This window comes from Ahaetulla prasina, chromosome 4 (genome assembly GCF_028640845.1).
Source record: "Ahaetulla prasina isolate Xishuangbanna chromosome 4, ASM2864084v1, whole genome shotgun sequence".
Classification (NCBI taxonomy): Eukaryota; Metazoa; Chordata; class Lepidosauria; order Squamata; family Colubridae; genus Ahaetulla; species Ahaetulla prasina.
In genome coordinates, this window is record NC_080542.1 from 16,358,082 (window position 1) to 16,385,658 (window position 27,577).

The 27,577-nt window shown below is 39.9% G+C and overlaps 1 protein-coding gene across 1 annotated transcript; it reads left to right on the forward strand.

Moving 5' to 3' along the window:
- The first annotated feature begins 432 nt into the window (after positions 1–432).
- LOC131198016 (vomeronasal type-2 receptor 26-like) lies at positions 433–26,826 on the forward strand. Its single transcript, XM_058182525.1, has 7 exons — positions 433–490; positions 3,468–3,651; positions 7,331–7,508; positions 14,560–15,420; positions 22,043–22,270; positions 23,950–24,076; positions 25,928–26,826. Exons 1-7 carry the CDS (start codon positions 433–435, stop codon positions 26,824–26,826), a joined length of 2,535 nt encoding a protein of 844 aa, XP_058038508.1.
- Positions 26,827–27,577: the final 751 nt, after the last annotated feature.

A 27,577-nucleotide genomic window follows, 5' to 3' on the forward strand; every position in this document is an offset into this window, starting at 1 on the left:
TGACTCTCTGCACATGCATTAAGGGTACCAGGAAGTAATGACGTCCAGGCAGGTGGGTGGAGCCTTGCGCTGCCACCACTACCAGTTCACCAAACCATGCGCCACCAGCATTACCGGCTCGCATGAGCTGGACAGAACTGGCAGGATTTCACCACTGGTTACAACCAATGATAAGTAACTCAAGTGTTCATTAAAACAAAAGCCTGGGCATCAGTGTATTCATAAAATATGTAATGTTGTCTTTCTCCCCATGTCTCTGCTGTAGTACTCATCAATAATTGTAAGATATGAACCATCTTGTTCCCTGAAGCTGTAACATTTCATGAGTCACAATATGTAAACATTGCAGTTCCTAAACGAAACAACTTCCAAACAAAATTTTGGAACAGGAACAATTATTAAACTATACATGTTTGTGGTCAACTAAGGGTAATGGTTCCATTTGAGAGGTTTAGTCTCTTCAGTGATGGGTGCTGTGACCCAGGCCCAAGTAGGTAGTAATAAACTTAGTCCATGGAAAAACAAACTTTATTCGAACAGCTGGGAATTACTTCATTCCCAGCATCATTCAACTCAAAGTAAAACAAATGCCTCCCAACACAAATCCCTCCATTATCTCACAAACCTTAGTCCAATTAGGCAAACTGCCAAAGGCTCTTCCTGGCAAATGTCCAGAAGCCACAAAAAGAAAGATTTATACGAAGTAGAAGATGCAGCTACAACGTTGTTTTCCGGCAAAGCTCAAATACCGGTGCTGGTCTGTTTTAAGCATTATGGTAGGGGCCAATCATCTCTTGGCCCTACTCCTGAGTTGTCCTTTCTGCTTGAGCTGCTCTTGCCTCCTAGCAGCTCTTCTCATGCATGCATTAGGAAGAGGCTCTTCCTGTTCCTCTGCCTCACTACTATCAGTCTCTGGAGGCTCTGGAGTCCGCACTTCACTTCCCGATGGCCCTGGCCTCATCTCAGCCTCATCGCTGTCCAACTCCATTGCCAGCTCCATAGTTTGCTGAAGGACCATAACAATGGGTGCAGAAGTCCAAAGCAACCAAAGTATGAACAAAACTCAAGCCTGCTCAAATTGTGAAGTTGTCTGATAACTGTTAGTTGAAAAACTCTCTTCCAGTCCGGCTTCCGACTCAGATATAGCACGGAGACAGCTTTGGTCGCGTTGGTGGATGATCTCTGGAGGGCCAGAGACAGGGGTTATTCCTCTGCTCTGGTCCTATTAGATCTCTCAGTGGCTTTTGATACCATCGACCATGGTATCCTGCTGCGCCGGTTGGGGGGGTTGGGAGTGGGAGGCACTGTTTATGGCTTCGGGGTGAGATATCAGCTGTACGCTGACGACACTCAGCTGTACTTTTCCACCCCGGGCCACCCCAACGAAGCTGTTGAAGTGCTGTCCCAGTGTTTGGAAGCCATATGGGTCTGGATGGGGAGGAACAGGCTCAAGCTCAATCCCTCCAAGATGGAGTGGCTGTGGATGCCGGCACCCCGATACAGTCAGCTGCAGCTGACTGTCGGGGGCGAGTTATTGGCCCCAAGGGAAAGAGTGCGCAACTTGGGTGTTCTCCTGGATGCACGGCTGTTGTTTGAAGATCATTTGACGGCTGTCTCCAGGAGAGCCTTTTACCAGATTCGCCTGGTTCGCCAGTTGCGCCCCTTCCTCGATCGGGATGCCTTATGCACAGTCACTCATGCTCTCGTTACCTCTCACCTGGATTATTGCAATGCTCTCTACATGGGGCTTCCCTTGAGGTGCACTCGGAGGCTTCAGTTGGTCCAGAATGCAGCTGCGCGGGTGATAGAGGGAGTTGCACGTAGCTCCCATATAACACCTCTCCTGCGCAGACTGCACTGGCTACCTGTTGCCTTTCGGGTGCATTTCAAAGTTTTGGTTACCACCTTCAAAGCGCTCCATGGCTTGGGGCCTGGGTACTTACGGGACTGCCTGCTGTTACCTCATGCCTCCCACCGACCCGTACGCTCACACAGAGAGGGACTTCTCAGGGTGCCATCCGCCAAACAATGTCAGCTGGCGGCCCCCAGGGGACGTACCTTCTCTGTGGGGGCTCCTACTCTCTGGAATAAACTTCCCCCTGGTTTACGCCAAATACCTGACCTTCGGACCTTTCGCCGCAAATTGAAAACACATTTGTTCATTCGCGCGGGGCTGGCTTAAGTTTTTTCTTAAACTGCTTAAATTTTTAAATTCTAAATTCTATTCATGTTTTAAATTGGGGTTTTTAGATTTTAAATATTTTAATTTTTCGGCCAATTGTATAATAAGTTTCTTAATTTAGTTTTTAATTGTACATTGTTTATGTTTTATCCTGGCTGTACACCACCCTGAGTCCTTCGGGAGAAGGGCGGTCTAGAAATCCAATTATTATTATTAATAATAATAATAATAATAATAATAATAATAATAATAATAATAATAATAATAATAATAATAATAATAATAATAATAATAATACAGATAAATGGGAACAGTAAGACAGGGATGGTAAGCACGCTGGTGAACTTATACATGCCCCCTTTATGGACCTCTTAAGAATGGGATGCGCTCCACGGTAGACAGTTTGAGATTGAAGCTGTGAGGGTTTGAGGCTGTAACCACGGGGCCAGGTAGGGCATTACAGGTGTTGACCACTCTGTTGCTGAAGTTGTATTTTCTGCAATTGAGTTTGAAATGATTTACCTTGTATCAATTGTTTACTCGTGTATCATTGGTTGAAGCTGAACAAGTCATTGACAGGCAAGACATTGTACCAGACAATTTTGTGTACTATGCTTAGATTGGATCGCAGGTGGTGCAATTCCAGATTGTCCAAGCCCAAAATTTTAAGCCTGGTGGCATAAGGGATTCTATTGTGAGTAGATGAGTGGAGTACTTTTCTCGTGAAATACCACTGGACCCGCTCAATCATGTTAATGTCCAATATATAGTGTGGGTTCCAGGCGGACGAGCTGTATTCAAGAATTGGTCTGGCAAAGGTTTTGTATGCCCTGGTTAGCAATACTTATTTATGCTAAATAAAATAATCCTAAAATAATCCTGGCCTCTTGATAGCTTAATAAAGTGAAAAAGAGAAATACCTTGTTGAAATAAACAGTTAAGTTGTTTTCTTCTGCAATATTACCAAGAACCCATAATTTGGCAAAGGCAATCATCTCCCCTGTAGTTACCAACCTGACAAGGGTAACTTCTACTTCATTTCCCAAAGGATAATAAATACATCTTGGCAAAAAAGAACCAAGATGAAAGAATGCTACTAAAAGATGTTTTGCAATTCAAGAAAGGGACCCAACACCGATTGTTTGGTGACTTCCTCTGAAGATTCCTAGTGCAGAGAAGGCACTAAACTCAGCCTGAACTTCTTAAGCACACTTAAAACAGGAACTGATGTACAGAAGATGTTTCTACTTATTGCCACCCTTCGTGTTCCTGATATTACTTCTAGTGCCTCGGACTGTGTCCGGTGTCCCAAGTCTTATGTGTCATATCCGTTACCCTCTGCCAATAAGTCATCGGTATTATCAGCCAGGGGACCTGAGCATTGCTGGCATAATTTCTCAAGTCTTCACATTTTCCAACCCTGTGACTTACAACCAGTATCCATCTCACAACCTCCTGGATGAGATTGGGTAAGTTAAGAGTGTAGTTAATCCTAGCATTTTCCATAAAGAACTTTCTTGCTTCAAACTGCATTGTCTCAAACAAGTGGTGCTTGGGATACAATTGCATTGTGAAAGCATGAATGAGAAAAAAAATCTCATGCTTCCTTTGTAAAAAGGAGACAACTCCTTCTAGCTTCCACTACCCCTCTCTCTCCCTCCATTTCTTCAATAAAAATGTCCCAGTTTTCTTGCAGACGTTATCGCAATTTGCTAAATGCACATTCAGTCCTTCTTGATCAGATTATAATCCATTCCATTACATCACAATTGATCTGCTTGTTATGTTCATTGTTTATATATTAAGTCTCTCATTCATTCAGTCTATAAGCATGACAATACTGTAGTTTTATAACTGTTAGGATAGAATAGGATAGGATAGGATAGGATAGGATAGGATAGGATAGGATAGGATAGGGTAGGGTAGGGTAGGGTAGGGTAGGGTAGGGTAGGGTAGGGTAGGGTAGGGTAGGGTAGGGTAGGGTAGGATAGGAGGATAGGATAGGAGGATAGGATAGGATAGGATAGGATAGGATAGGATAGGATAGGATAGGATAGGATTTTTTATTGGCCAAGTGTGATTGGACACACAAGGAATTTGTTTTGGTACATATACTCTCAGTGTGCCTCTGTGGCACAATGGGCCTCTGTGGCTCAGACTGGTAAGACAGTCTGTTATTAACAGCAGCTGCTTGCAATTACTGCAGGTTCAAGCCCCACTAAGCCCAAGGTTGACTCAGTCTTCCATCCTTTATAAGGTAGGTAAAATGAGGACCCAGATTGCTGGGGGCAATAAGTTGACTTTGTATATAATATACAAATGGATGAAGACTATTGCTTGACATAGTGTAAGCCGCCCTGAGTCTTCGGAGAAGGACGGGATATAAATGCAAATTTTAAAAAAATGTACATAAAAGAAAAGATACCTTCATCAAGAATTCTAAGGTACAACAATGATAGTCATAGATTACAAATAAGCAATCAGGAAACAATCAATATCAATATAAATCATAAGGATGCAAGCAACAAAGTTACACTCATACAGTCGTAAGTGGAAGGAGATGGGTGATGGAACGATGAGAAGATTAATATTCAGATTTAGTAATGGTTTGACAGTGTTGAGGGAATTATTTGTTTAGCAGAGTGATAGCATTCAGGAAGAAACTGTTTTTGTGTCTAGTTGTTCTGGTGTGCAGTGCTCTATAGTGTCGTTTTGAGAGTAGGAGATGAAACAGTTTATGTCCAGGATGTGAAGGGTCTGTAAATATTTTCACAGGCCTCTTTTTGACTCGTGCAGCATACAGGTCCTCAATGGAAGGTAGGTTGGTAGCAAGAGTTTTTTCTGCAGTTCTAATTATCCTCTGAAGTCTGTGTCTATCTTGTTGGGTTGCAGAACCAAACCAGAAAGTTATAGAGGTGCAGATGATAGACTCAATAATTCCTCTGTAGAACTGTATCAGCAGCTCCTTGGGCAGTTTGAGCTTCCTGAGTTGGCGCAGAAAGAACATTCTTTTTTGTGCATTTGTGATGACGTTTTTGATGTTAGCTGTCCATTTTAGATCTTGCGATATGGTAGAACCTAGAAATGTGAAGGTCTCTACTGTTGATACTGTGTATTATTTGTATTGTAAGAGGTTGAAGTATGAAGTTGGAAAAGACCCTGATGTTGAGAAAGATTGAAGGCAAAGGAGAAGGAGACAGCAGAGGGTGAGAAGGTTAGATACTGTCACTGACCCAGTGGGCATGAGTTTGGGCAAAGGGAGATAGTGGAGGACAGGGTTAACTGGCATGCTATGGTCCATGGGTTGCAAAGAGTTGAGTTTCTTGTATTAGAAAGAGTGCAGAGAAGAGCAAAAAAGATGATTAGGGGACTGGAGGCTAAAACGTGAAGAACAGTTGCTGGAACTGGGTATGTCTAGTTTGATGAAAAAAAGGACTAGGGGAGACTTGATAACAGTGTTCCAATATCTCAGGGGTTGCCACAAAGAAGAGGGAGTCAAGCTATTCTCCAAAACACCTGAGGGTTGAACAAAAAGCAATGGATAGAAACTAATGAAGGAGAGAAGCAACTTAGAACTAAGAAGAAATTCCATGGCAGTTAGAACAATTAATCAGTGGAACAACTTGCCTGCAGAAGTTGTGAATTCTCCAACACTGGAAGTTTTTAAGAAGATGTTGGATAACCATTTGTCTGAAATGGTATTATAGGGTTTCCTGCCTGAGCAGGGGGTTGGACTAGAAGATCTCCAAGGTCCCTTCCAACTTGGTTATTCTATTCTATTCTATTCTATTCTATTCTATTCTATTCTATTCTATTCCATTCCATTCCATTCCATTCCATTCCATTCCATTCCATTCCATTTAGCAACCGAACAAAAATAACAAATAACTGCTACTATAAAAACCATTTGTGATATAAGAATTTCCTGTATGTCAAATCTGTGAAAGAAAGTTCACTGCATTGCACTGAGAATAAACCTCAGTTGAATTTGCCTTGACATTAGTAACTACTATTACTTACCAAGGCTGTATTCAATTTTAATGTTTTTGGAGAGTTTTGATATTTTTTATTCTGGATTTTGTCTTTCATTTCCTCCCTCTTTCACAGAGGATGATGGGATTTATTAGATAGACATAATATTTTATGGTGCATTTTATGGTATTGATAGCGATAATGCTATCTTTGCCTAGCTTTTTATGAGTATTGATGAAAATTCCTATTTATCCTCCTGCTCACTCCACATAATATTTCACACTAGGAAGCCCAAATGTGTCCCACATGAAAATCTTCTGTCTACTAGATTCAGTATCTTGTCAAGTTGAGAATCTTCTTAAAATCCATCAGATGGTACTGATTATTTGTCCACCAGATACCAGTTGCCTATATCATGTGGAAATGTCTATATATCTTCAAAGATCTTTGAAGATATATAGATACTTGAATGGCCATCCCTCTAAGATCCAGAGATGAATGGAAATAATGCAAAATAATAGAAAGCTGTTCTTTCAACACTCCAGAAAAGAATATGAGTCCAGTTATAGAATTCTTTATTGGCCAACTGTGATTGGACACACAAGGAATTTGTCTTAGTGCATATGTTCTCAGTGTACATAAAAGAAAAGATACGTTCATTAAGAATTCTAAGGTACAACACTTAATGATAGTCATAGGGTACAAATAAGCAATCAGGAAACAATCAATATCAATATAAATTGTAAGGATACAAGCAACAAATTTACAGTCATACAGTCATAAGTGGAAAGAGATTGGTGATAGGAATGATAAGAAGATTAATAGTAATGCAGACTTAGTGAATAGTTTGACAGTGTTGAGGGAATTATTTGTTTAGCAGGGTGATGGCGTTTGGGGAAAAAACTGTTATTGTGTCTAGTTGTTATAGCTTCTGGTACCATATAACATCACTGTTAAAACATGTTGTAACTGTTAAAGACATATGTGATTGATAGGTATGTACTCTGGGCAAAAAAAATTAGCAAATATCTGCACTCATTCAGCTTGTAAATCACACTGCAGATTTGTGACTCAGATCTATCAACATACCCTGGCCTTTGCATTTGCTGTCATGGAGATCAATGAAAATCCTCAGATATTACCCAATATCTCTCTGGGCTTCCACATCTATAATAGCCATTTTCTTCCAAGTGGTACTATACTCGCTTCTCTGGAGCTTCTCTCCACATGGGACAACTTTATTCCAAACTACAAATGTGATACTAAAGATAATGCTATGGCAGTCATTGGGGGACCTGATTCAGATGTGGGTTTCTTTATGGCAACCATTTTGAGCATCTACAAGTTACCACAGGTAAGATGCAAACACAGGGCCTGGCTCTTGAACAAACCGACAATATGTCCCATAGGTCTTGAATATAGCTTTGTATGTGTCTTATTATTATTAAACATCACTTGATAGTGTGGGATAGAATATATAAAAATAGTTGAACATTGCATGTAAAAGTGATATAATCTATGAATTACATCAGTAGAACTTCATAATTTTGATCAATGAGTTAAGTATGATAGTTTAAAGAATCAAAAGCTTGATTAATTAATCAGATCTTCATTTGGTAATCATATCACAGTGAGGTCAGATAGCAATAGCGCTTTGATTTATATACCACTTCACAGTGCTTTACAACATTCTCTAAGCAGTTTACAGACTCATCATATTTTCCCCAACCATCTGGGTCCTCATTTTACCTCAGAAAAATGGAAGGCATTTTACCTCAGAAGGATGGAAGGATGAGTCAACCTTGAGCCAGTGGGATTCGAACTGCCAAACTGCTGGCAGCTGGCAGTCAGCAGAAGTAGCCTGCAGTACTGCATTCTAACCACTGCACCACTATGGCTCTATCTTTTTTATTTCTTTGTGAGATGCAACATACACACTTGAAAATCTTGATTTTCATTCTGGTCTGCAGGTAACAGTCCTTGAAATATCAATGTCCAAATTGTGCTAGACAAACTTTAATAGAGAAAAAATGTGTCTTAAAGTATAAAACCTAACCAGGGAGGCCTACTATGCCCATAAAGGGTCACGCGGGGGGGGGGGCAGAGCACCCCACCCATGGCCCATTTTTGCTCCCAGGGGGTGCAGGAGGTCGAGTGCTGCTTGTCACACACCCCTGGCCACGCCCACTATGACCATGCCCACCCAGCCAATCATTAAGCGGAGAACCAGTTGTTAAATTATTTGAATCCCACCACTGCAGTCCTATCCCTTGTTGGATAGTTCAGTTCAAGAATCCATATCATTCAAACTTCAGCAAGTGATTCCATGCTTTCTGCCTGAACACATCCAATTTTCTCCATGCATTTTCTTAATTATTGGCTTCAGGATTCGACTGCTCTTACCATTATTAACCTTCAATTGGAATTTGCATTCCTGTAACATGAAACTATTAATCAATTTTTTATATGGACCCCGATTGTTGGGGGCAATATGCTGACTCTGTGAATAGCAATAGCAATAGCACTTAATCTTATATACTGCTTCAGAGTGCTTTTACAGCCCTCTCTAAGCGGTTTACAGAGTCAGCATCTTGCCCCCAACAATCTGGGTCCTCATTTGACCCACCTCAGAAGGATGGAAGGCTGAGTCAACCTTGAGCCTGGTGAGATTCAATCTGCCAAATTGCAGGCACTCAGCAATCAGCAGAAGTATCCTACAGTACTGCATTCTAACTACTGCACCAGTGGTGGGTTGCTCCCGGTTTGCTCCAGTTCTGGAGATCCAGTAGTAAAAATCTGCTGGTGTTCGGAGAACTGGTAGTAATGGCTGGCTGGCCACGCCCCCAAACCGGTTCCCCGATTATCAGAGGTTTTTGTTTTTTTTTACTTTTAAAAACATTTTTCTTCAGCTAAAAAAAGGCTTTTAAAAGTAAAAAAAAAACCTCTGATGATCGCATGGCTGAGTAGGGATCATCAGAATCCCTTTAAAAGTTTTTTTTTTAACAACCTCTTCGGCCGAAGAGGTTGTTAAAACAAAAGGTTTTAAAAGGCTCCTCTGGCGATCCCAGCTGAGTTAAGAGGTTCTGGGATCGTCAGAGGAGCCTTTTAAAATTCTTTTTTCCTCTGGCCCATCCAATCCCCCCTCCTCACTTGTCTTATTGCTGCTCTTTTCAGGCTGGCAAAGCCATGCTTTACATCAGTTGCATCAGCTAGCAACTGAACCTGCCTGCCTGCAATCCTTGCTCAGTGAGCAACTCAATCTGCCTGCTTTGCTGGCTGAGGAACTCTGGGAATTGAAGTCCACAAACCTTAAAGTTACTAAGGTTGGAGACCCCTGATCTAAAAAATAAAAATAAAATAAAATAATAAAATAAAATATTTGTGCAGCTTTCTGAGATTTGGTGTGTTTCTGTAGTGTTTCACTCTAACTACACAAACACACAAAATCTCACAAAGCTGTATGTGGCATTTTGTGTATGTGTGTGTGTGTGTGTGTGTGTGTGTGTGTGTGTGTGTGTGTGAGAGAGAGAGAGAGAGAGAGAGAGAGAGAGAGAGTCAGTTGTGTTGTGTTGGGTGTGTGTAAAGTGTGAAAGTTGGTTTTTGAGCTTTTTGTGGCTGTGTGAGGTTCTTGCTTGTTGCAGGGACCATTTTGGGTGAAGTGCAGCTGCTTTTACATTGTGTGTGAGTCTGTTGTATTGTGTGTGTGTGTGTGTGTGTGTGTGTGTGTGTGTGTGTGTGTGTCCCATCGCAAGGACTTGGAGGCAGTTCCTCTGAGGAAAAGAGGAGGTGTCACAGCTCTAGCTGTCCCCCAGGAGGAATCACCCTGTCTCTGCAGCATTGGTCATGTGACTGAGTGGGTGTGGCCAACTTGATGTAACTCACAGCAAGGTACAGCCCCATCTTGTCCTGAGTGACTTCAAGTTGGCCACGCCCGCTCAGTCACATGACCACCAAGCCACACCCACCAATTAAGCCATGCCCACAGAACCGGTAGTAAAAAAATTTGGAAGCCACCCCTGCACTGCACCACTGCTTAGAGAAGGCTGTAAAGCAGTATATAAATCTAAGTGCTGTTGCTATTCCTATATCCAAGCCTTGACTTCTATCTCAGGGCATCATTTCACATTTTTCAGGACTGCTATCATGTCCTCCTTCAATCTTCTTTTTCCAGAGGTGAGGATTCCTGGTTGCTTCCATTTCCCACACAGTATCTGATTTCTAGTTCCTTGATCGGGAACTCAACATCATCATAACCCTTCTTTGAAATAATATTTCTTCCCTTCTTTTCTGGGCCTGTTAATAATTTTGTTAAATTCGGTTCAAATCCAAATTCCTCTAAGTATTTTTTGTGCCTTGATTGTAGCTGGAGATACAGCCACCAATCTATAATTTTTCCCTGTTCCTTTAATTCTTGGTTGGATTTTAATCTTCCCCCATTATCCAAAGTTTCATTATATTTTACCATTTTGCCAATGTCTAATGTGTTAGGGTGATCCATTGCCTCCATAGTGAAAAGCCAGCCCAGTAGTTTAAAATAGTTTAAAATAAAAAACAACTAGACACAAGAACAGTTTTTTCCCGAAGGCCATCACTCTGCTAAACAAATAATTCCCTCAACACTGTCAGACTATTTACTGAATCTGCACTACTATTAATCGTTTCATAGTTCCCATCACCAATCTCTTTCCACTTATGACTGTATGACTATAACTTGTTGCTGGCAATCCTTATGATTTATATTGCTATATTGATCATCAATTGTGTTGTAAATGTTGTACCTTGATGAACGTATCTTTTCTTTTATGTACACTGAGAGCATATGCACCAAGACAAATTCCTTGTGTGTCCAATCACACTTGGCCAATAAAAATTCTATTCTATTCTAGTGCTTCTTCCTGATTCCGTCCCAAGTCTGTATCAACGAATCTCGCAATGTATGTCTATAGAAATATAAATGTTTCTTGTTTCTGGCGTTCCATATGAAAGTATTCTACCTGTTAAGTTCGGGCAGTGAAGAGGCAGGAGACGATACAAGTGACAACAGCTCTTTGGTTTATTGTGATCCCAGCAAAAGCCAATAGGCAAAAACCCCTCTTTAAATAGTATTTTGGCTGAGGCATCAGCCAATCAGCAACGTGCATTTTCCCGCCCAAATTTCCCTCCTAAAATTCAAATACATTACACTCCTCCCCTCCCAGAACACATTTTACCATATTTACATAATTTTTTGCATAACATTTGCATGTTATTTTTCCACGTAGTCACCCAGGTAGACAGGGCGTCTCCTAACTCTTTCTGACCTGCGCAATTCATTCCCTGGGAGTGAGTCGAGCTGGTGGGAGGGACTGTTTGTTCCTCCCAGCTCCTCCTCCGGGCCATCCGGCCCTGGATTATTGTCAGAGTTGTCCCTGCTGTCCTCTGGAGGAGCCGGTTGGCGTCGCTGGACTTCTTCATACTCAGCTAAGTCCTCCGATCGCCTCGGGGTTGAGTTAGCTGTTGGTTCAACTATTGGGTAGTCAGGATCTGGCTGTTTGGTTTCTGGATTGTTTTGTATTCTTTTTCGTAATTGATCTATGTGGCGTCTCCACACTCGGCCATCCCCCATGTCCACTATGTATGACTTTGGGCCCATCACTCCTACAATTGTTCCCTTTAGCCATGCTGGGCCCTCACTATAGTTATGTGCCCATACCGGGTCACCTGTTGTCATTGTTCTGGTTCTTCCCTTTGTGCTTTGGTACCCATCAGGGGAGTATGTTGGGTTTAACCGATCTAGGGGGCACCGGAGTCTTCTACCCATTAATAACTCCGATGGGCTGCAGCTGGTGATCACACAGGGAGTTCTATGTTGGACTGCCAGGAAGGTATCAATTTTGGATTGCCAATCTCCTGGGCTAATTCTAGATAGCGCTTCCTTGGCACTGCGTACGAAACGTTCTGAAGTCCGTTCATCGCCAGGTGGAAAGGTGCCGAGAGGACATGTCGGATGCCCTCTTCTGCCAAGTATCCCTTAAACTGGATGGCCGTGAACTGTGGGCCGTTATCGGACACTAGAGTGTCGGGCAACCCATGTGTCACAAATAGATGCCTCAAGACTGTGATTACAGCTTCCGCTGTTGTGGTTTTCATGAGTAAAATTTCTAACCACTTCGAGTAGGCATCTACCACAATTAAGAAGGTCTGCCCATGGAACGGCCTGGCAAAATCTATGTGGATCCTGGACCAAGGACCCTGGGGTTTCTCCCAATCCCTTATGGGGGCTGTTAGGGGTAGTGGCCTTGATTCTTGACATGCTTGGCATTTCCCTACCCGGTCGCTAATAATGAGTTGTAACTTCCCCCATCTTTCCAAATATTTCCATATTTGTTGTATTAATTTCATGTAGTTATCCTTTTTTTAAATTCCTTGTGTGTCCAATCACACTTGGCCAATAAAAAATTATATTCTCTTCTGTTCTGTTCTGTTCTGTTCTGTTAATGCTGAGCATCTTGCTCATAGCCAAACACCTAAATATTTCACTTTTTTACAAGTTGAAGCCCATTCTTTTCTTGAGTTCTCCCTTTTGTTTTTCCAATAAATTCTTCACTAACATTTTAGATTTTTCTTTGTTAATTTTGAGGCATGTGATCTCCCCATATTTCTCTCATCTCTTGCAATAATATCAGTCCAGATTCCAATGGGTCCTGTATGACAAATACCGTATCATCTGCGAATGCCTGCATTTTGAATTCTTCCTGTTTAATTTTAGTTCCTTTCATTTCCACATTTAGTCTAATAGTAGTGTCTGTAGGATCAGGATAAAGAGCAAAGGTGACAGTGGACAGCCCTGCCTAACTCCTTTCATTGTCTAAAATAGGTTTGTGCTCTCCCCATTTATTATTACCCTTGCCTTTTATTATTACCCTTGCCTTTTGCATAGAGTAAATCGACTCAATCATCTTTTCGAATTTATCTCTGAATTTCATGGCTTTCATTTGTTTGACCATAAATTTCCAATTCACATCATCGGAAGCTTTTTGAGCATCCAGGAAGACAAGGATATTTCAAGCCCATCTAAAGTGGGATGTTCAGAGCTGGATTGAATTATTATTGTGGCATTGTTACAGTAGCCAGGAAACCACAATTCTTTTGTAGAGTAATAGTTTGGCTTGCCAAGATACCAGCCCTGTTATAGGAATGCTTGTGCACTTTCCAAGGTAGGGTGAGCTGGCTGCGCGCCCAAGAGAAAGACAAGTGACTCTTCCTACATCATCACCCAAGGTCCTTTCTGGAGCTGCCTTGCAAGCAGCTACTGCAACTGGGAAAATTCAGAGCCATAAAGAATCTGCCTGCCTGCACAGAGCATAGTTGGTCTCCCCCACCAAAGTGGTACCTATTTATCTACTCGCGTAGAACACACTTTCGAACTAGAAGGTTGGCAGAAGCTGAGGCAAGTAATGGAAGCTCATCCCACCAGGCAGAGCTAAGACTCAAACCACTGGAGACAAGATCATCTCCAGTGTCATTAAGCCACTGAATCAGCCTCTTGTAGCTGGATTCTATAAATAAAACCATTTATTCCCCGAGATTAGGTATTATATTTCTTCTAATTTGAATAGAGATTGGGAAAATTGGCAAAGATATTTAAAGATAAATCAGCTAAATGTTGGCAATGTCATCAGACACCTGGCTATCATATGTGGTAGACATGTGTAGAAGCTAAAAAATATTGGATAAAAATTTGCACTTGGTTGGAAAAGATGATACAACAACATGTTGACTTGAAACCTGAAATATTTCTGTTGGGATCTTACCAGAAACATATAGTAAATATATATCTTGATGATGTTTCGACAAGGTCTCACTCATCATCTTCAGGCTGGTGTCTTCGGCTTTGTGCTTATATATTTGAATATTCATGTAATAACCGCAGCTTGAATTGAATTTGCACAAAACTGGATGAAGAGATTCCTACAGAGGAGAATATGACAAGGAAAATATTAGAATGTGCAGAAATGAATAGATTAACACTGGCAATTAAAAAGAAATAACAAACTGGTTATTATGGGTTATGGAAAACATTTTATCAATGGTTAGAGGACAAATATAAAATATAAAAAATATAAAACAAATATAAAAATTAGAAATAAAAGTTGACGAGTAAAATATAGAAAAGAGTTAATAGAGTTATGCAAATTAAGAAGAGGATGTAAAGTATTTGATATTTAATTATTGGTATTAAGATAGAATAGATTAAATTATGAATATGATTGTAAATTTTAACTGTTATTGCACAAGCATTTGTACCTTGATCATATACTGTTTAATAGAAGATGGATTATTTGTACTAAAATAAAATTCAAAAATTTTTTAAAAAAAAGAGATTGGAAAATAAATCTTCCCTTGTTTATTTCTTTTCATTTCAGTTCACTTATGGTTCTGCTCCAGTAATAAATGACCGGTCCCAAAGTGTCTTTTCTTTAAGGATGTTCCCTAGTAGGGGGTATCAATATTTGGGAATCCTACAACTGCTGCTTCTTTTCAGGTGGATCTGGATTGGAGTTATTTTTATAGATGATGAGAACGGGCTGAGATTTGTACACACGATACTGCCCAAGTTTTCCAAGAACGGCATCTGCTTTGATTTTATAGAAACTTTGCCCACCCTGTATTTTGCCTCTGGTGTTGATGGAATGGTGAATAAATGGATCAGAATATACAAGATACTCAGTGATAGCACAGCCAACGTAGTGCTCATACATGGAGAAATTCACACTATGATCTTTTTGAGGATGTTCCCTCGCGTTTCAGAATTTGAGAACATACCCATTAAGACCAAGAGCAAAGTCTGGATTATGACAGCCCAGATGGAATTCACGTCAGTTCCCTTTCTCAAAGACTTTGAGATTGATGTTATCCATGGTGCTCTATTGATCACCCTTCATTCAACGGATGTGATGGGATTTCAAACATTTCTTAAAAGAAGAAACCCAAATGAGGAAAACGGAGATGGGTTCATCAAGGACTTTTGGCAACAGGTCTTCAACTGTCACTTCTCTTCTTCAAGAGAGCACAAGATCAATGGAAATGTCTGCACTGGGAAAGAGAAGGTGGAGACACTTCCTGGGTCAGTTTTTGAAACCACGATGACTAGTCACAGCTACGGCCTCTACAATGCAGTTTACACCATGGCTCATGCTTTGCAATCCATGGATTCATCCCAGTTCAACTCCAGGGTGACAGCAGAGATAAAAAGAAGGAATTCCATCAGTAAAGAACGATGGCAGGTAATGTCCTGAATGGAGAAATTCAGAAGAATTGGTCAGAACCTCCAAATCACTTCAAATGTTTCTGCTTAGCATAGGAAGCTTTCTCTGTGATCATTTGGGGGGAGTGTCTTTTCATTTTGAGGTTCAAAGGTGAAAAAGAGTGATATGAACTTTAAAAATTTGACTTACTTTCTTATAAAGGTAATAATAAAGGTATTTCAGATAGATAGATAGATAGATAGATAGATAGATAGATAGATAGATAGATAGATAGATAGATAGATAGATAAAGATATTATTTCAGATAGATAGATAGATAGATAGATAGATAGATAGATAGATAGATAGATAGATAGATAGACAGATAGATAGATAAAGATATTATTTCAGATAGATAGATAGATAGGTAGATAGATAGATAGACAGACAGACAGATAGATAGATAAAGATATTATTTCAGATAGATAGATAGATAGATAGATAGATAAAGATATTATTTCAGATAGATTGATAGATAGATGATAGATAGATAGATAGATAGATAGATAGATAGATAGATAGATAGATAGATAGATGTGTGTGTGTGTGTGTGTGTGTGTGTGTGTGAGAGAGAGAGAGAGAGAGAGAGAGAATTACAAGTTTTTTAATCTTGCATTTTATATAATACTGTCTTGTCTGTTTTTATTTGCCTGTACACCGCCCTGAGTCCTTCGGGAGAAGGGCGGTATAAAAATCAAATAAATGAATGAATGAATGAATGACAAACAAAATACAAAAGGAGAAAAGAAAAATGTGTATACAAGAAAGACAAGATTAGCAATTTTTCTATCATTTTCTTAGTGTTCTTCTCCCACCTTTTTGGAATAATATATCAGTGGCCAGATTTAGTAAAAAAAGAATGTGCACTGTAGATGAATTAGGTCAGCCATAAACAAATCCATATGCATTGGCTCCAGTGACGTCACCGCTCCTGCCGGGTGCTCTAACAGGGCACTCCGCGTTAGAAGATTGTAAAAGTCAGTGAAACAGTATAAATCACTGTTCATTGACCTTAGCATACCCTTTGGGCATAAGGGGGTGTGCAGAGCTGTGGAAAAGTGGTAGATCTAGACAGGGGGTCTGCTCTTAAGAGTGAATTTTCCTGGATTTATAATCCCACCGAATTTCACTATCTCCAACAACGCACTCCTGTTTTTTAGCAGGAAAAAGGAGTAGGAGAGTCGCTTCTGCTCAAAAGGACTTATTAAATTGATTGATTTTCTAAGCAGACGGGAATTTCACAAGCGTTCGATCTTTGATGTAGAATCAATACAGCAAGTACCGACTCCCTTTTTGAAACCTGAAACCTTTCTTTGTCTCTGATTAATTGACTTCTAAAATGGCGTCTGAAAGTGAAAGTAAAATTTTTTAGTACAACAAAGTAGCGTTATTTGTGGATTGTTACAAACGGAGTTCTCTTATACTGAATGGAGTAAAGAAAAGTTGTTAAGTTTAAATTCCTGATCTTTTTGAAGACAGAATGGCAGCTAAACCTTTAAAGCCTTCTGGAAGAAGGGGATCTGAACCAAGTCTTGAGGATATATTGAAAGTACAATTAAAACTTTCTGAAGATAGGCAAAAAGAGATGATGGAGAATTTTAATGCAAAAATAAGAGAAGATATTCTCATGGCAGTTCAAGGACTGAGTAAAAAAATTGAGGGATTGGAAGAGGAAATGCAACAGATCTCTCAGTCAAATAAGCATTTAGAAGATAAAATGCAAGGTGTTCAGAAAAAAGTGGATCAAAATGAAGATCAGGTTGTGATATTACAATATAAACTTATGGAAGGAGCTCTTAGATTTCATGGTATGCAAGAACAGCGAGGAGAAGACTTAAGAAAAATTATATCAGAAGCATTGGCTGAATTTATTGAAGGTAGCTTACCAAATTGATAAAATATATAGAGTTAACTCCTGGATCGCAAGACAGAGAAAGCTTCCTCGGGACATTGTGGTTTATTTTGTGAAAAGAACTATGAGAAATCAGATTCTGCAAGTTTCATATCAGACAACTTTAAAAATTGGAGAACAGGAGCTGAAGGTGTTGAAAGAGATTCCTTCCAAGATGTTAAGAGATAGGAAGGAATTTGTTTTTTTTACACAAGAACTTAAAAAACATCAGATTCAATTCAGATGGGAGGTGCCAGTTGGACTGACAGTATTTTATCAAGGAAGGAGATATAGAATTGACACTGGCAAAGGATTTTCTTTCTACAGTTTTGAAAGTTGAAACAGAAGTGATAGAAAAACTTCAAGAGATTCAAGAAGGCGTGGTGATCCAAAAGCCTTTATTGCTGCCAGCATTAGAGGAACCACAAGAGCAAAGGGTGACAAGAGGAGCTCTTAAGCGTAAAGAAGAGCAACAGTCTCAAAGTAAAAGTCAGGACCCCAGTATGGAAGCTGTGGGAGGAGCCAGACGGAAGATACCGGAGGAGGATCTTCCGTTGTTTGCTTCAAAGCTTCAGGAGGCCAGTAATGGCAAATAGAATTTTGTCATGGAATGTTAATGGCTTGAATTCAGCTCAGAAAAGAAGGAAAATATTTCACTACTTGAAACAATTTAAAAATGATGTGATTTGCCTGCAAGAGACACATATAAAATTATCAGACCAAAAATACTTAATTAACTCAAAATTAGGTAAACATTTTGTTGCATCAGCTTTGGAAAAGAAGCATGGAATTGTTGTATATATCAGGAAGGATATACCAGCTAAGTTAATTGAGGCAGATATTCAAGGAAGATTTATTGCTATTGAACTGGTGATAGATGCAAAAAAGACTTTGCTGATAGGTATTTATGCACCTAATCAGCAACAAGAAAAGTTTTATAAAATGTTACACGAGAGGTTGATCCTCTGGGATTATAGTTCGTTTATTTTATTAGGAGACTGGAATGGAGTAATTGATACAAGAAGTGATAAGAGAACCTCTTCCAAGAAGATACCTATACATGCAAAACTACCAAAATCCTTTTTTGAAATGATGGAAGACTTTGAGTTTAGAGATATATGGAGGTTACGGAATCCAGATGAGAGAGATTTTACTTTTTTTTCCGATAGGCACCAATCTTTCTCACGTATTGATTTTATTTTAATTTCTAATGACTTGCTTTCTAGGGTGAAGAAAATGAAGATATTTCAAGTGTTTAATTGACCATAGCCCAGTATGGATGGAATTATTACAAGGGAAAAAAGGTGGTAGAACATGGAGGTTGAATGAAAATCTGTTTAGATATGAGGATAATGTAAATCATTGTAAGAAACAGTTGAAAGAATTTTTTGATTTTAATATGCACAAAGGGACACCTATAGGAACTGTGTGGGAGGCGAGTAAAGCTTTTATTAGAGAGATATTGATATACTTGGACAACAGGCAAAGGAATAATAAACAAAGGCAGCGTAGGTACTTAGAAGAAGAAATTCAAAGGAAGCAACAGTTATTAATTCAAAACCCACACGATCACAAACTTAAAGAGGCTATAAAAATATTACAGAGTCAATTTAATATGTTAATGGCAGACCAGGTGGCAACAAATATACAATATGCTAAACATAATACCTTTTGTAATGCAAATAAACCTGGGAGATGGTTGGCATATAACTTAAGGAAAAAACAGAAAGCACATGTCATACAAAAAATAGAATATAAAGGCAAAGAGATATATCAACAGGATAAAATTAAAAAGGCATTCTCAGAATTTTACACTGCTTTATATGCAAAAGACAAAATATTGAATAGGTACATTTATGATTATTTGAAAGATTATAAGGTTAATATTCTAACACTAGAACAGAGGGAGGAGCTGAATTGGCCGATAGCTACTGGAGAAATAGTGGAGGCAATTAAACAATTAAAAATGGGGAAAACCCCTGGTACAGATGGTGTTACAGCAAGTTATTATAAAAAAATACAGGATGAAATATTAGGCCCACTTGAAGAATTATTTAATCAGATACAACTAGGAGTGGGAATACCCCCGTCATGGAAAACATCTTTTATTTCACTGATATCAAAAGAGGTGCAAGATTGCTCTAATCCCGGTAACTACAGGCCGATTTCACTTTTAAATAATGATTATAAGATTTTTGTAAAAATAATAGCAAATAGATTAATGTTAGTTTTACAACAAAGAATTCATACTGATCAATCTGGTTTTATAAAAGGGAGGCAGATGAGGAATAATGTTATACAGATTATTAATATATTGGAATATTTGGAAAAGAATACTTCAGCAGCACTTATTTTTTTGGATGCAGAGAAAGCCTTTGATCGATTGCATTGGGATTTTTTATTTAAATTAATAGAGAAAATGCAATTTGGAGATTGTTTTGTTAGAATAATTAAAGCGATTTATGGAGAGCAAACAGCTCAGATTATAATAAATGGTAGTTTGACAGAAGTTATTAAGATTGCGAAAGGAACGAGACAGGGATGTCCCTTATCACCACTATTGTTTGTTTTGACTCTGGAACCATTATTAGATAAAATACGAGAATTAACGAAAATAGAGGGAATTAAGATTAGACAATATGAGTACAAAGTTAGAGCTTTTGCAGATGATGTAGTGGTTACCTTAACAAATCCTATAAATTCAAGTAGATTTTTGTTGGAAGTAATTGATAAATATGGAAAGGTATCAGGATTTAAAATAAATCAGAATAAAACAAAAGTGATAATTAAAAATATGTCTATACAACAGAAACAAAAACTAGAGGAAATGACAGGATTTGAGGTGGTAAAAAAGGTTAAATACTTAGGGGTTTATATTAGCTCATCGAACAAGAAACTTTATAAGAATAATTATGACTTGCTATGGCAAAAAGTTCAGAATGATATGAGTGTCTGGAAAAAATTGCAGTTGTCGCTATTGGGAAGGATTGCGGCTATTAAAATGAATGTGTTACCTAGATTTTTGTTTCTGTTCCAGATGATACCAATAATTAAAAAGGATAAAAATTTGGAAGATTGGCAGATTGGGATTAATAAATTTATATGGCAGGGTAAAAAGGCGAGGGTTAAAATGAAAATAATACAGGACTCACGGGAAAGAGGTGGCTTAAAAATGCCTAACTTTAAACTATATTATGAAGCAGTAGCCCTTTCAGTAATAAGTGACTGGTTTAATTTAACGGAGGAAAGAATTTTGAATATAGAAGGTTATGACTTGTTATATGGATGGCATGCATATTTATTTTATGAAAAAAAAGTGGATAGGGCTTTTAAGAATCATGTGTTGAGAAGTGCTCTTTTGCGGGTCTGGAAAAAATATTCTTATAAATTAGATTACAAGATTCCTATATGGGCGAGCCCTAGACATGCAATAGAGAATATAAATATAGAACAGAAACAGGAAATGATTACTTATAAAGAACTTTTGTATGCTGAAGGAGGTAGATTGCAATTAAAATCATTACAGGTATTAAATGAAGAAGGGAGGAATTATACTTGGTTTCAATATGGGCAAATAAGTGCTAGATGGAAAGAAGATCAAAAAATTGGTATAATGCAAAGGGAGGAAAATTTAATAAAGCAAATTAGAAATCAGACCCAGGAGCATATAAAGAGATTGTATAATGTGTTGCTTGAAATAGATTCGGAAAAGGATTTGGTAAAGGACTGTATGATAAAATGGGCACAGAATATTCAGGAACCAATAATGTTGGAAACATGGGAGAAAATCTGGGTTAGAAATGTTAAGTTTACACAAGCACAGAATTTAAGGGAAAATTTTTATAAGATGTTTTATAGATGGCACTTAGATCCCAAAAAATTATCATGTATGTATCCTAATATCCAAGCGAAATGTTGGAGGTGTGATTGTGATGACGCTACATATTTTCATATTTGGTGGACTTGCAAGAAAATTAAGGTCTTTTGGATAAGAATTTGGTGGATTATTCAAAATGTACTGAAGAAGAAGATAAAGTTCCTGCCACAATTTTTCCTTTTGGGAATTATAACGGATTGTACAGGGATTGAGACTAAACTGATTCTGAATTTAATAACAGCAGCAAGACTGTTGATTGGACAATACTGGAAGAAGAAGAGTACCTACAATAGAAGAATGGATACTGAAAGTCATTAATTTGGCTGAGATGGCTAAAATCTCAGCTTTTTAAAAGACAATACGCAGGAAAGATATTTAATTGAATGGAAAAATGGATTGATTATCTACAAAACAGATATCAGATTAAGAAATATCAGATTGCCTTTGAATAATTAGAAAGTTATTTTATTTAATGGGGAGGGGGTTGGGAGATGAAAAGCTTTGGATGAGGCTAATTGGATTGGAAGGGAAAATTTTATTCTATGTTTGGTTTATGTATAACAATACCTTGTGATTGACCCGGGAAGCCGGGGGGGGGGGAGGGAGGGGGGGAGGGGGTTTTCTGGGAGGGAGGGGGAAAAAAAGGGGCGAAAATGTCTTTGTTTTTTTAAAAACTTTTTCAATAAAAACAAAACAAAAAACAAACAAATCCATATGCATTAAATTAAGGGGCTTTAATATTACAAAACAATCTGAATATTAGAAACACCTCATTTATACCCCTTAATTTTCTTGTGGTTTTTTTCCCCTTCTCCCTTTCTTCTTCCATTTAGCTCCACCATTATTTAAGAAGCCTCTCATTTAACAATAGCCTTGAGGAAACAGTTTCTTTCGATGAAAACAGAGAACTAAAAACTGGGTTTGATATTATCAATTGGGTGACGTTCCCAAATCAGACTTTTTTTCGGGTCAAGGTGGGGAAAATTGATCCCCTTGCTCCAAAGGACAATATCCTCTCCATTTGTCTGGATTCCATTGTATGGCCCAGGCCATATAATAAGGTACAATGGATATAGTGAATGAGGACCATCTGATTTTATATATTTTTCTAATTTAGTGACTCAGGGCAGTTTACAAAACTGACCCTGGGCAGTTCTTCGGGTTAATATTTGCTCATGAAAATAACTCTGGTTGCTTTGAAGGCCATTGTTTAATTTCTTCCCTTCCTATAGTGATTATTTCTAATAGTTCTGTGGGGGAAATGAGTTCAGGAAGCCTGACCCTCTAAAACACGGGTGTCAAACTTCTGGTATCACATTGCTGTCACGTGATGTTTTGTGACGTTTTCCCCATTTGTGGAGCTGGGGTGGGCATGGCCTGAATGTGATGCATCCAGCCTGTGGGCCGCCAGTTTGCTCTAAAAGATGCCAACATCTTATTATCCCCTTCCCTTTCCCTTCTCTTTATTAAACCAACAAAAGAAGTTTGTAAGGTCCAGCCTCGCCCCCTTATTCAAGAAAGTGAAGACTCTTGAAACTTTGTATTTCAAAAGGAACCTTTTATTGAAAAGGGGTGAAAGCAGGACAGATTCAAAGCAGGCTCTGAGGTCCCTAAAGAGCCTACAACTAGGATAAAGGAAAGTAGGAACCCCTCACAACAGTCCAATGTGGGGTCTGCCAATCTGGAGGTGTGAAGACATTATTGTACTGGCGTCTCTGAGAATGAGATAAGGAAAGTTTCTCAGGGCCATCTTCTGGCATTGCAGTCCACATGGCCCTTGCATTCTCAAAGAGGTGAGAATTTTCTTGGCATCTAAGACACCTGGAAACAGTTACAAATCAGGTGAAAGTTTATACAAAAAACAAGGCAAGAAATAAGATATCTTGGGTACTTAGAAAGGAAAGGGAAACTAAATCAGGGGTAAAATGCTCCCGGTTCAGACTGGATCAGCTGATTCGGTAGAGATGGCACCAGATGTTTTGGAGAACCAGTAGCAAAAATCCCTGGTCCCCCCCAACTCATGCCCACCCAATCGCCCGGTCGCCCACCTGCCACTTCTTTCCAGCTCGTTTGCTTTTTCCGCCCGAATGGGAGCAATAGGTTGTAAAAAATGCTTTTGAAAGATTAAAAAAAGGCTCTGATGATCACAGCTGAGCCGCGGGATCGTCAGAGCCTTTTTTTTTTACTTTTAAAAGCATTTGTTTACAACCAATTCGGCCGAATAGGTTGTTAAAAAATGCTTTTAAAAGTAAAAAAAAAAAGATTGCGCGCCAGAGTGATCACACACACCATGTGCTGTTCTACTTACCCCATGCCTCCTTTTGGTGTGCGCTGCACGTGTGCATGCATGCACCTCGCATTTGGTGCATGTTGTGCACTGCGTATGCAGGTGTGCAGCGCACATTTGGCGTGCAGCACACATGCGCAGCCAGCAAACCGGTAGTAAACCAGTTCAAATTTCACCATTGAACTAAATGTATCAAAATCCAAATTCCCTCCTCCCTCCAAAGAATGGCAGCTACATGGATCTGACAAGGTTTTTAGCATCATGAGGACTCAAGAATACATCATAGCCTTCTTTAGAACTGATCAGGGAATGGATCATTTGGTGGTCATTTTTCTCTGTAACTGATACAGCAGTAATAAGAGGTCTTAGGATTCGGATTCCTTTTTTTTCCCCCTAAGAAATTATGTTGTTTAACCTGTCAGTATCAAAACATCTGCTCTCTTTTGCCCACAGGAACCACCCTCTTCCTTGTGTAATGACCTTTGCCGTCGGGGTCACAGGCGGATAAAAATGGAAGGCAATCCTTTCTGCTGTTATGATTGCCATCCCTGCCCAGCTGGGGAGATCTCAAGCCAGATGGGTAAGAGATGGTATTTTTGAGTTTCATTGCATCACATTGCATTTGGTTTAGGATAGTGGTGGGATTCAAATCATTTAACAACCGGTTCTCTGCCCTAATGACCAGCTGGGTGGGTATGGCCCTGGTGGGTATGGCCAGGGGGTGTGATAGGCAGGATTAGGCCTCCTGCAACCCCTGGGAGCAAAAATGGGACATGCAGGGGAGACATGCCTAGGCCCAAAACAGGGAGATGTGCCCCATTTTGGGCCTAGGAGGCCTCCCTGCACTTACCTGGAAGCCAAAATGAGGCGTGTGAGGACTCCTGGAAGGGGTGGGGTGGGAAGGAGTGGGGCCAGCCAACAATTTAACTACTGGTTTGCCCAAACCGGCTCAAACCGGCTGAATCCCACCAGTGGTTTAGGACTCATTGCATGGGGATGTGAGGACAATCTGACTGTAACATCTGTACCATTGATTGCTTGATCTCACTGGCAACACGGGTATCCCCTTCCTCCTCTACTGGTCCATGTTGTTACTACTAAGCTTGGTGGAAAAGGAAGAACTTATGTTTCAAAAATAATGCCTATATGAATAGTAGTTTCTGAGAATGGAATATTTGTATGGAGCTAGTTTAGCTTTATTTGGTTGTAGTAAGTCCTACAGATAAATGTATTTAGCATTCAAATGTACAGCAGTCTTTGTCATCATACAGATGAAGAAAAACAAAACACAAGGTTGTCAGGAACACAGGACTATCAGGAGGCAAGCTAAGCAGTATATACTGTAGAACACATTGAAGAAAAAACAAGCAAGGGAAATTCCCCTTTTATACTTACAGAAACCAATCATAGCATAGATTGCATCATGTATCGGTAAACTCTAATTACTGAGTCAGTATTCTCTATCTAACTACTCACCTACAACTGTATGTTCATTGTACATCTTACTGTTCCAGCTACTAAGTTCAATATCCTACCATCTCACCTCCAGATTATTCTCATCTATTAAGGCTGTTTTCATTGATGAATGTTTTTTCTTGTGAATCATTGCAAATTGGTTTAGAGGTACTGGTGTGAGATACCGTGTTCTCCCAAAATTACAACATACCCCAAAAGTAAGTCCTACCTTGATTTTTACATGTGCACTCAATATAAGTCCTATCCCCTAAAATAAGCCTTAGTTAAGACCCCACCCACTCCAGGGTACACGGGGTGGGGCAAGGTGCACAGGTAAAAATTAAGCTAGGGTAGGGATGAGAGGATGAAGCCTCCCTATTTACCAGGCCTCACATACCCTGACACCTGCCTCACCTTGCAGGTCCACTTCTTCAGTCACTTGCCACCCCTTACATGCATTGTCCCTGGCCTCTGCATTGAAAAAGAGTCCCCGAATTGACATGCATGCCCTCATTTCACCATCAGAAGCCTTCTGGATCGATCCCGAGCTTTGTTATCAGCTGAAGAGGGCTTCCAGAAGGCCACTGATAGCAAAATGGAAGCCAGGGGGGCACTGCGTGTATCAATCCTGAGCCCTTTTCTCAGCTGCAAGGGCCTTTCCTGGAGCCTTCTGATAGTGAAATGGAGGCCAGGGGCGATGTGCATGAGTGGCAGCAAGTAGCCGCAGAAGAAGTGGGCTGGCAGTGGGCTCCTGCTGGGAAGGACTTCCTGTGCAGCCACTACGAAGTGAGTCAGTAATCAGACATCCCCCGAATATAAGACTTGGTGTCTTTTTTTGGTGGTACCAGGTCTTATTTTTATATATAAAACCGGATCTTGTTTTCGGGGAAACATGGAAAAGTATTCCTGGAATAAATGATGCAATATACTGTATGAAAATCTTTTCTACGGAGTAATTGTCCTTTTTGTTTTTCAGATATGGATTCCTGCACTCCATGTCCAGAAGATCATTATCCAAACGAAGACCGGGATCGCTGCATCCCCAAAGATGTCAGTTTTCTGAGCTACGGAGAACCTTTGGGGATCAGCCTGACAACCCTTGCTGTCTTCTTTTCTTGCACAACGTCTCTAGTGCTTTGGATCTTCCTTAAGTACAAGGAAACTCCCATCGTCAAAGCCAACAATCAGAACCTCACCTATGTCCTGATCATTTCCCTCCTGCTCTCTTTTCTTTGCCCTTTGCTTTTCATTGGTCAGCCTGAGCAAGTGAGCTGCCTGCTTCGCCAGACAACTTTTGGCATTATCTTTTCAGTGGCTGTTTCTTGCATTTTGGCCAAAACTTTCATTGTCATTCTGGCCTTTATGGCAACCAAACCAGGCTCCAGGATCAGGAAATGGGTGGGAAAACCACTGGCCCAGTCTATTGTCTTCTCTTGTTCTCTTATTCAAGTCACCATTTGTACAATATGGCTGGCAACTTTTCCTCCATTCCCTGATGTGGACATGCACTCCCTGGCTGAAGAAATTGTCTTGGAATGCAATGAGGGTTCAACTGTCATGTTCTACTGCATCCTGGGTTTCATGGGCTTCTTGGCCATGATTAGCTTCACTATGGCTTTCCTAGGAAGAAAGTTACCAGACAATTTCAATGAAGCCAAGTTCATCACCTTCAGCATGATGGTCTTCTGCAGCGTCTGGCTCTCCTTTGTTCCAACCTACCTCAGCACCAAGGGGAAGTATGTGGTAGCTGTGGAGGTCTTCTCCATCTTGGCTTCTAGTGCTGGTTTACTAGGCTGCATTTTCCCTCCCAAATGTTATATCATTTTGATCAGACCTGAGCTGAATGACAGGCAGTACCTGATGAGAAGGAAATAATTGACATAAACCTGTATAAGCTCAGCCCAGTTAAATTAAACTTTAGCTGTTGAACTCATTGTATGGTTTTGAGTGGTCACAAATGCATTGTTATTTTAAGATTCAGTGCAAGCCTACACTTTTTTTATTTAGTTAATTTATAGAGTGGCTTTTAATAGATAGATTTCTAAGGATTTCCTAAATATTGGTAGTGGCTTCTGGATTTCCACTGAGAAGCTGTTGCACAGGTTGGCTGTATTGCTGAGAAACCAAAAATGCTTCTTCTCCTTCAGATCTCACATGTGGAGCAGGGATGGTATTCACTTACTTTCCCTACTGGTTTGCAAATGTGTGTGCATGCACATGGTCACTTTGCTCGCACTGGCCCTATCCACACATGCACCTGGCCTTCTGTGTATGCACTTTGCTGGTGTGCATGCCTTTCGCACATGCGCCCAGCCTCAAAAATGTGCCTAAAAAGGATGGCATAGAGCTGGGGCAGGTGGGCAGGTGTGCTGGCCCACCTACAATTTCCGCTACCGGTTCAGCTGAACCGGTCCGAACCGGCTGAATGCCACCTCTGATGGCACTGATGAAACATCAGCATTCCATTCTGGGGTACCCAAACTGGAGTAATAACCATTTTTGGCTTAAAAAAACACTAAGAAGAGCATGTTTAATACTTGAATGATGTAATCTAGTCTGGGAGGTAAAATTGGAAAAATGAATTCATCTTGTTGTAAGCTGTAAAGAGGAAGTTGGTTAATTCATT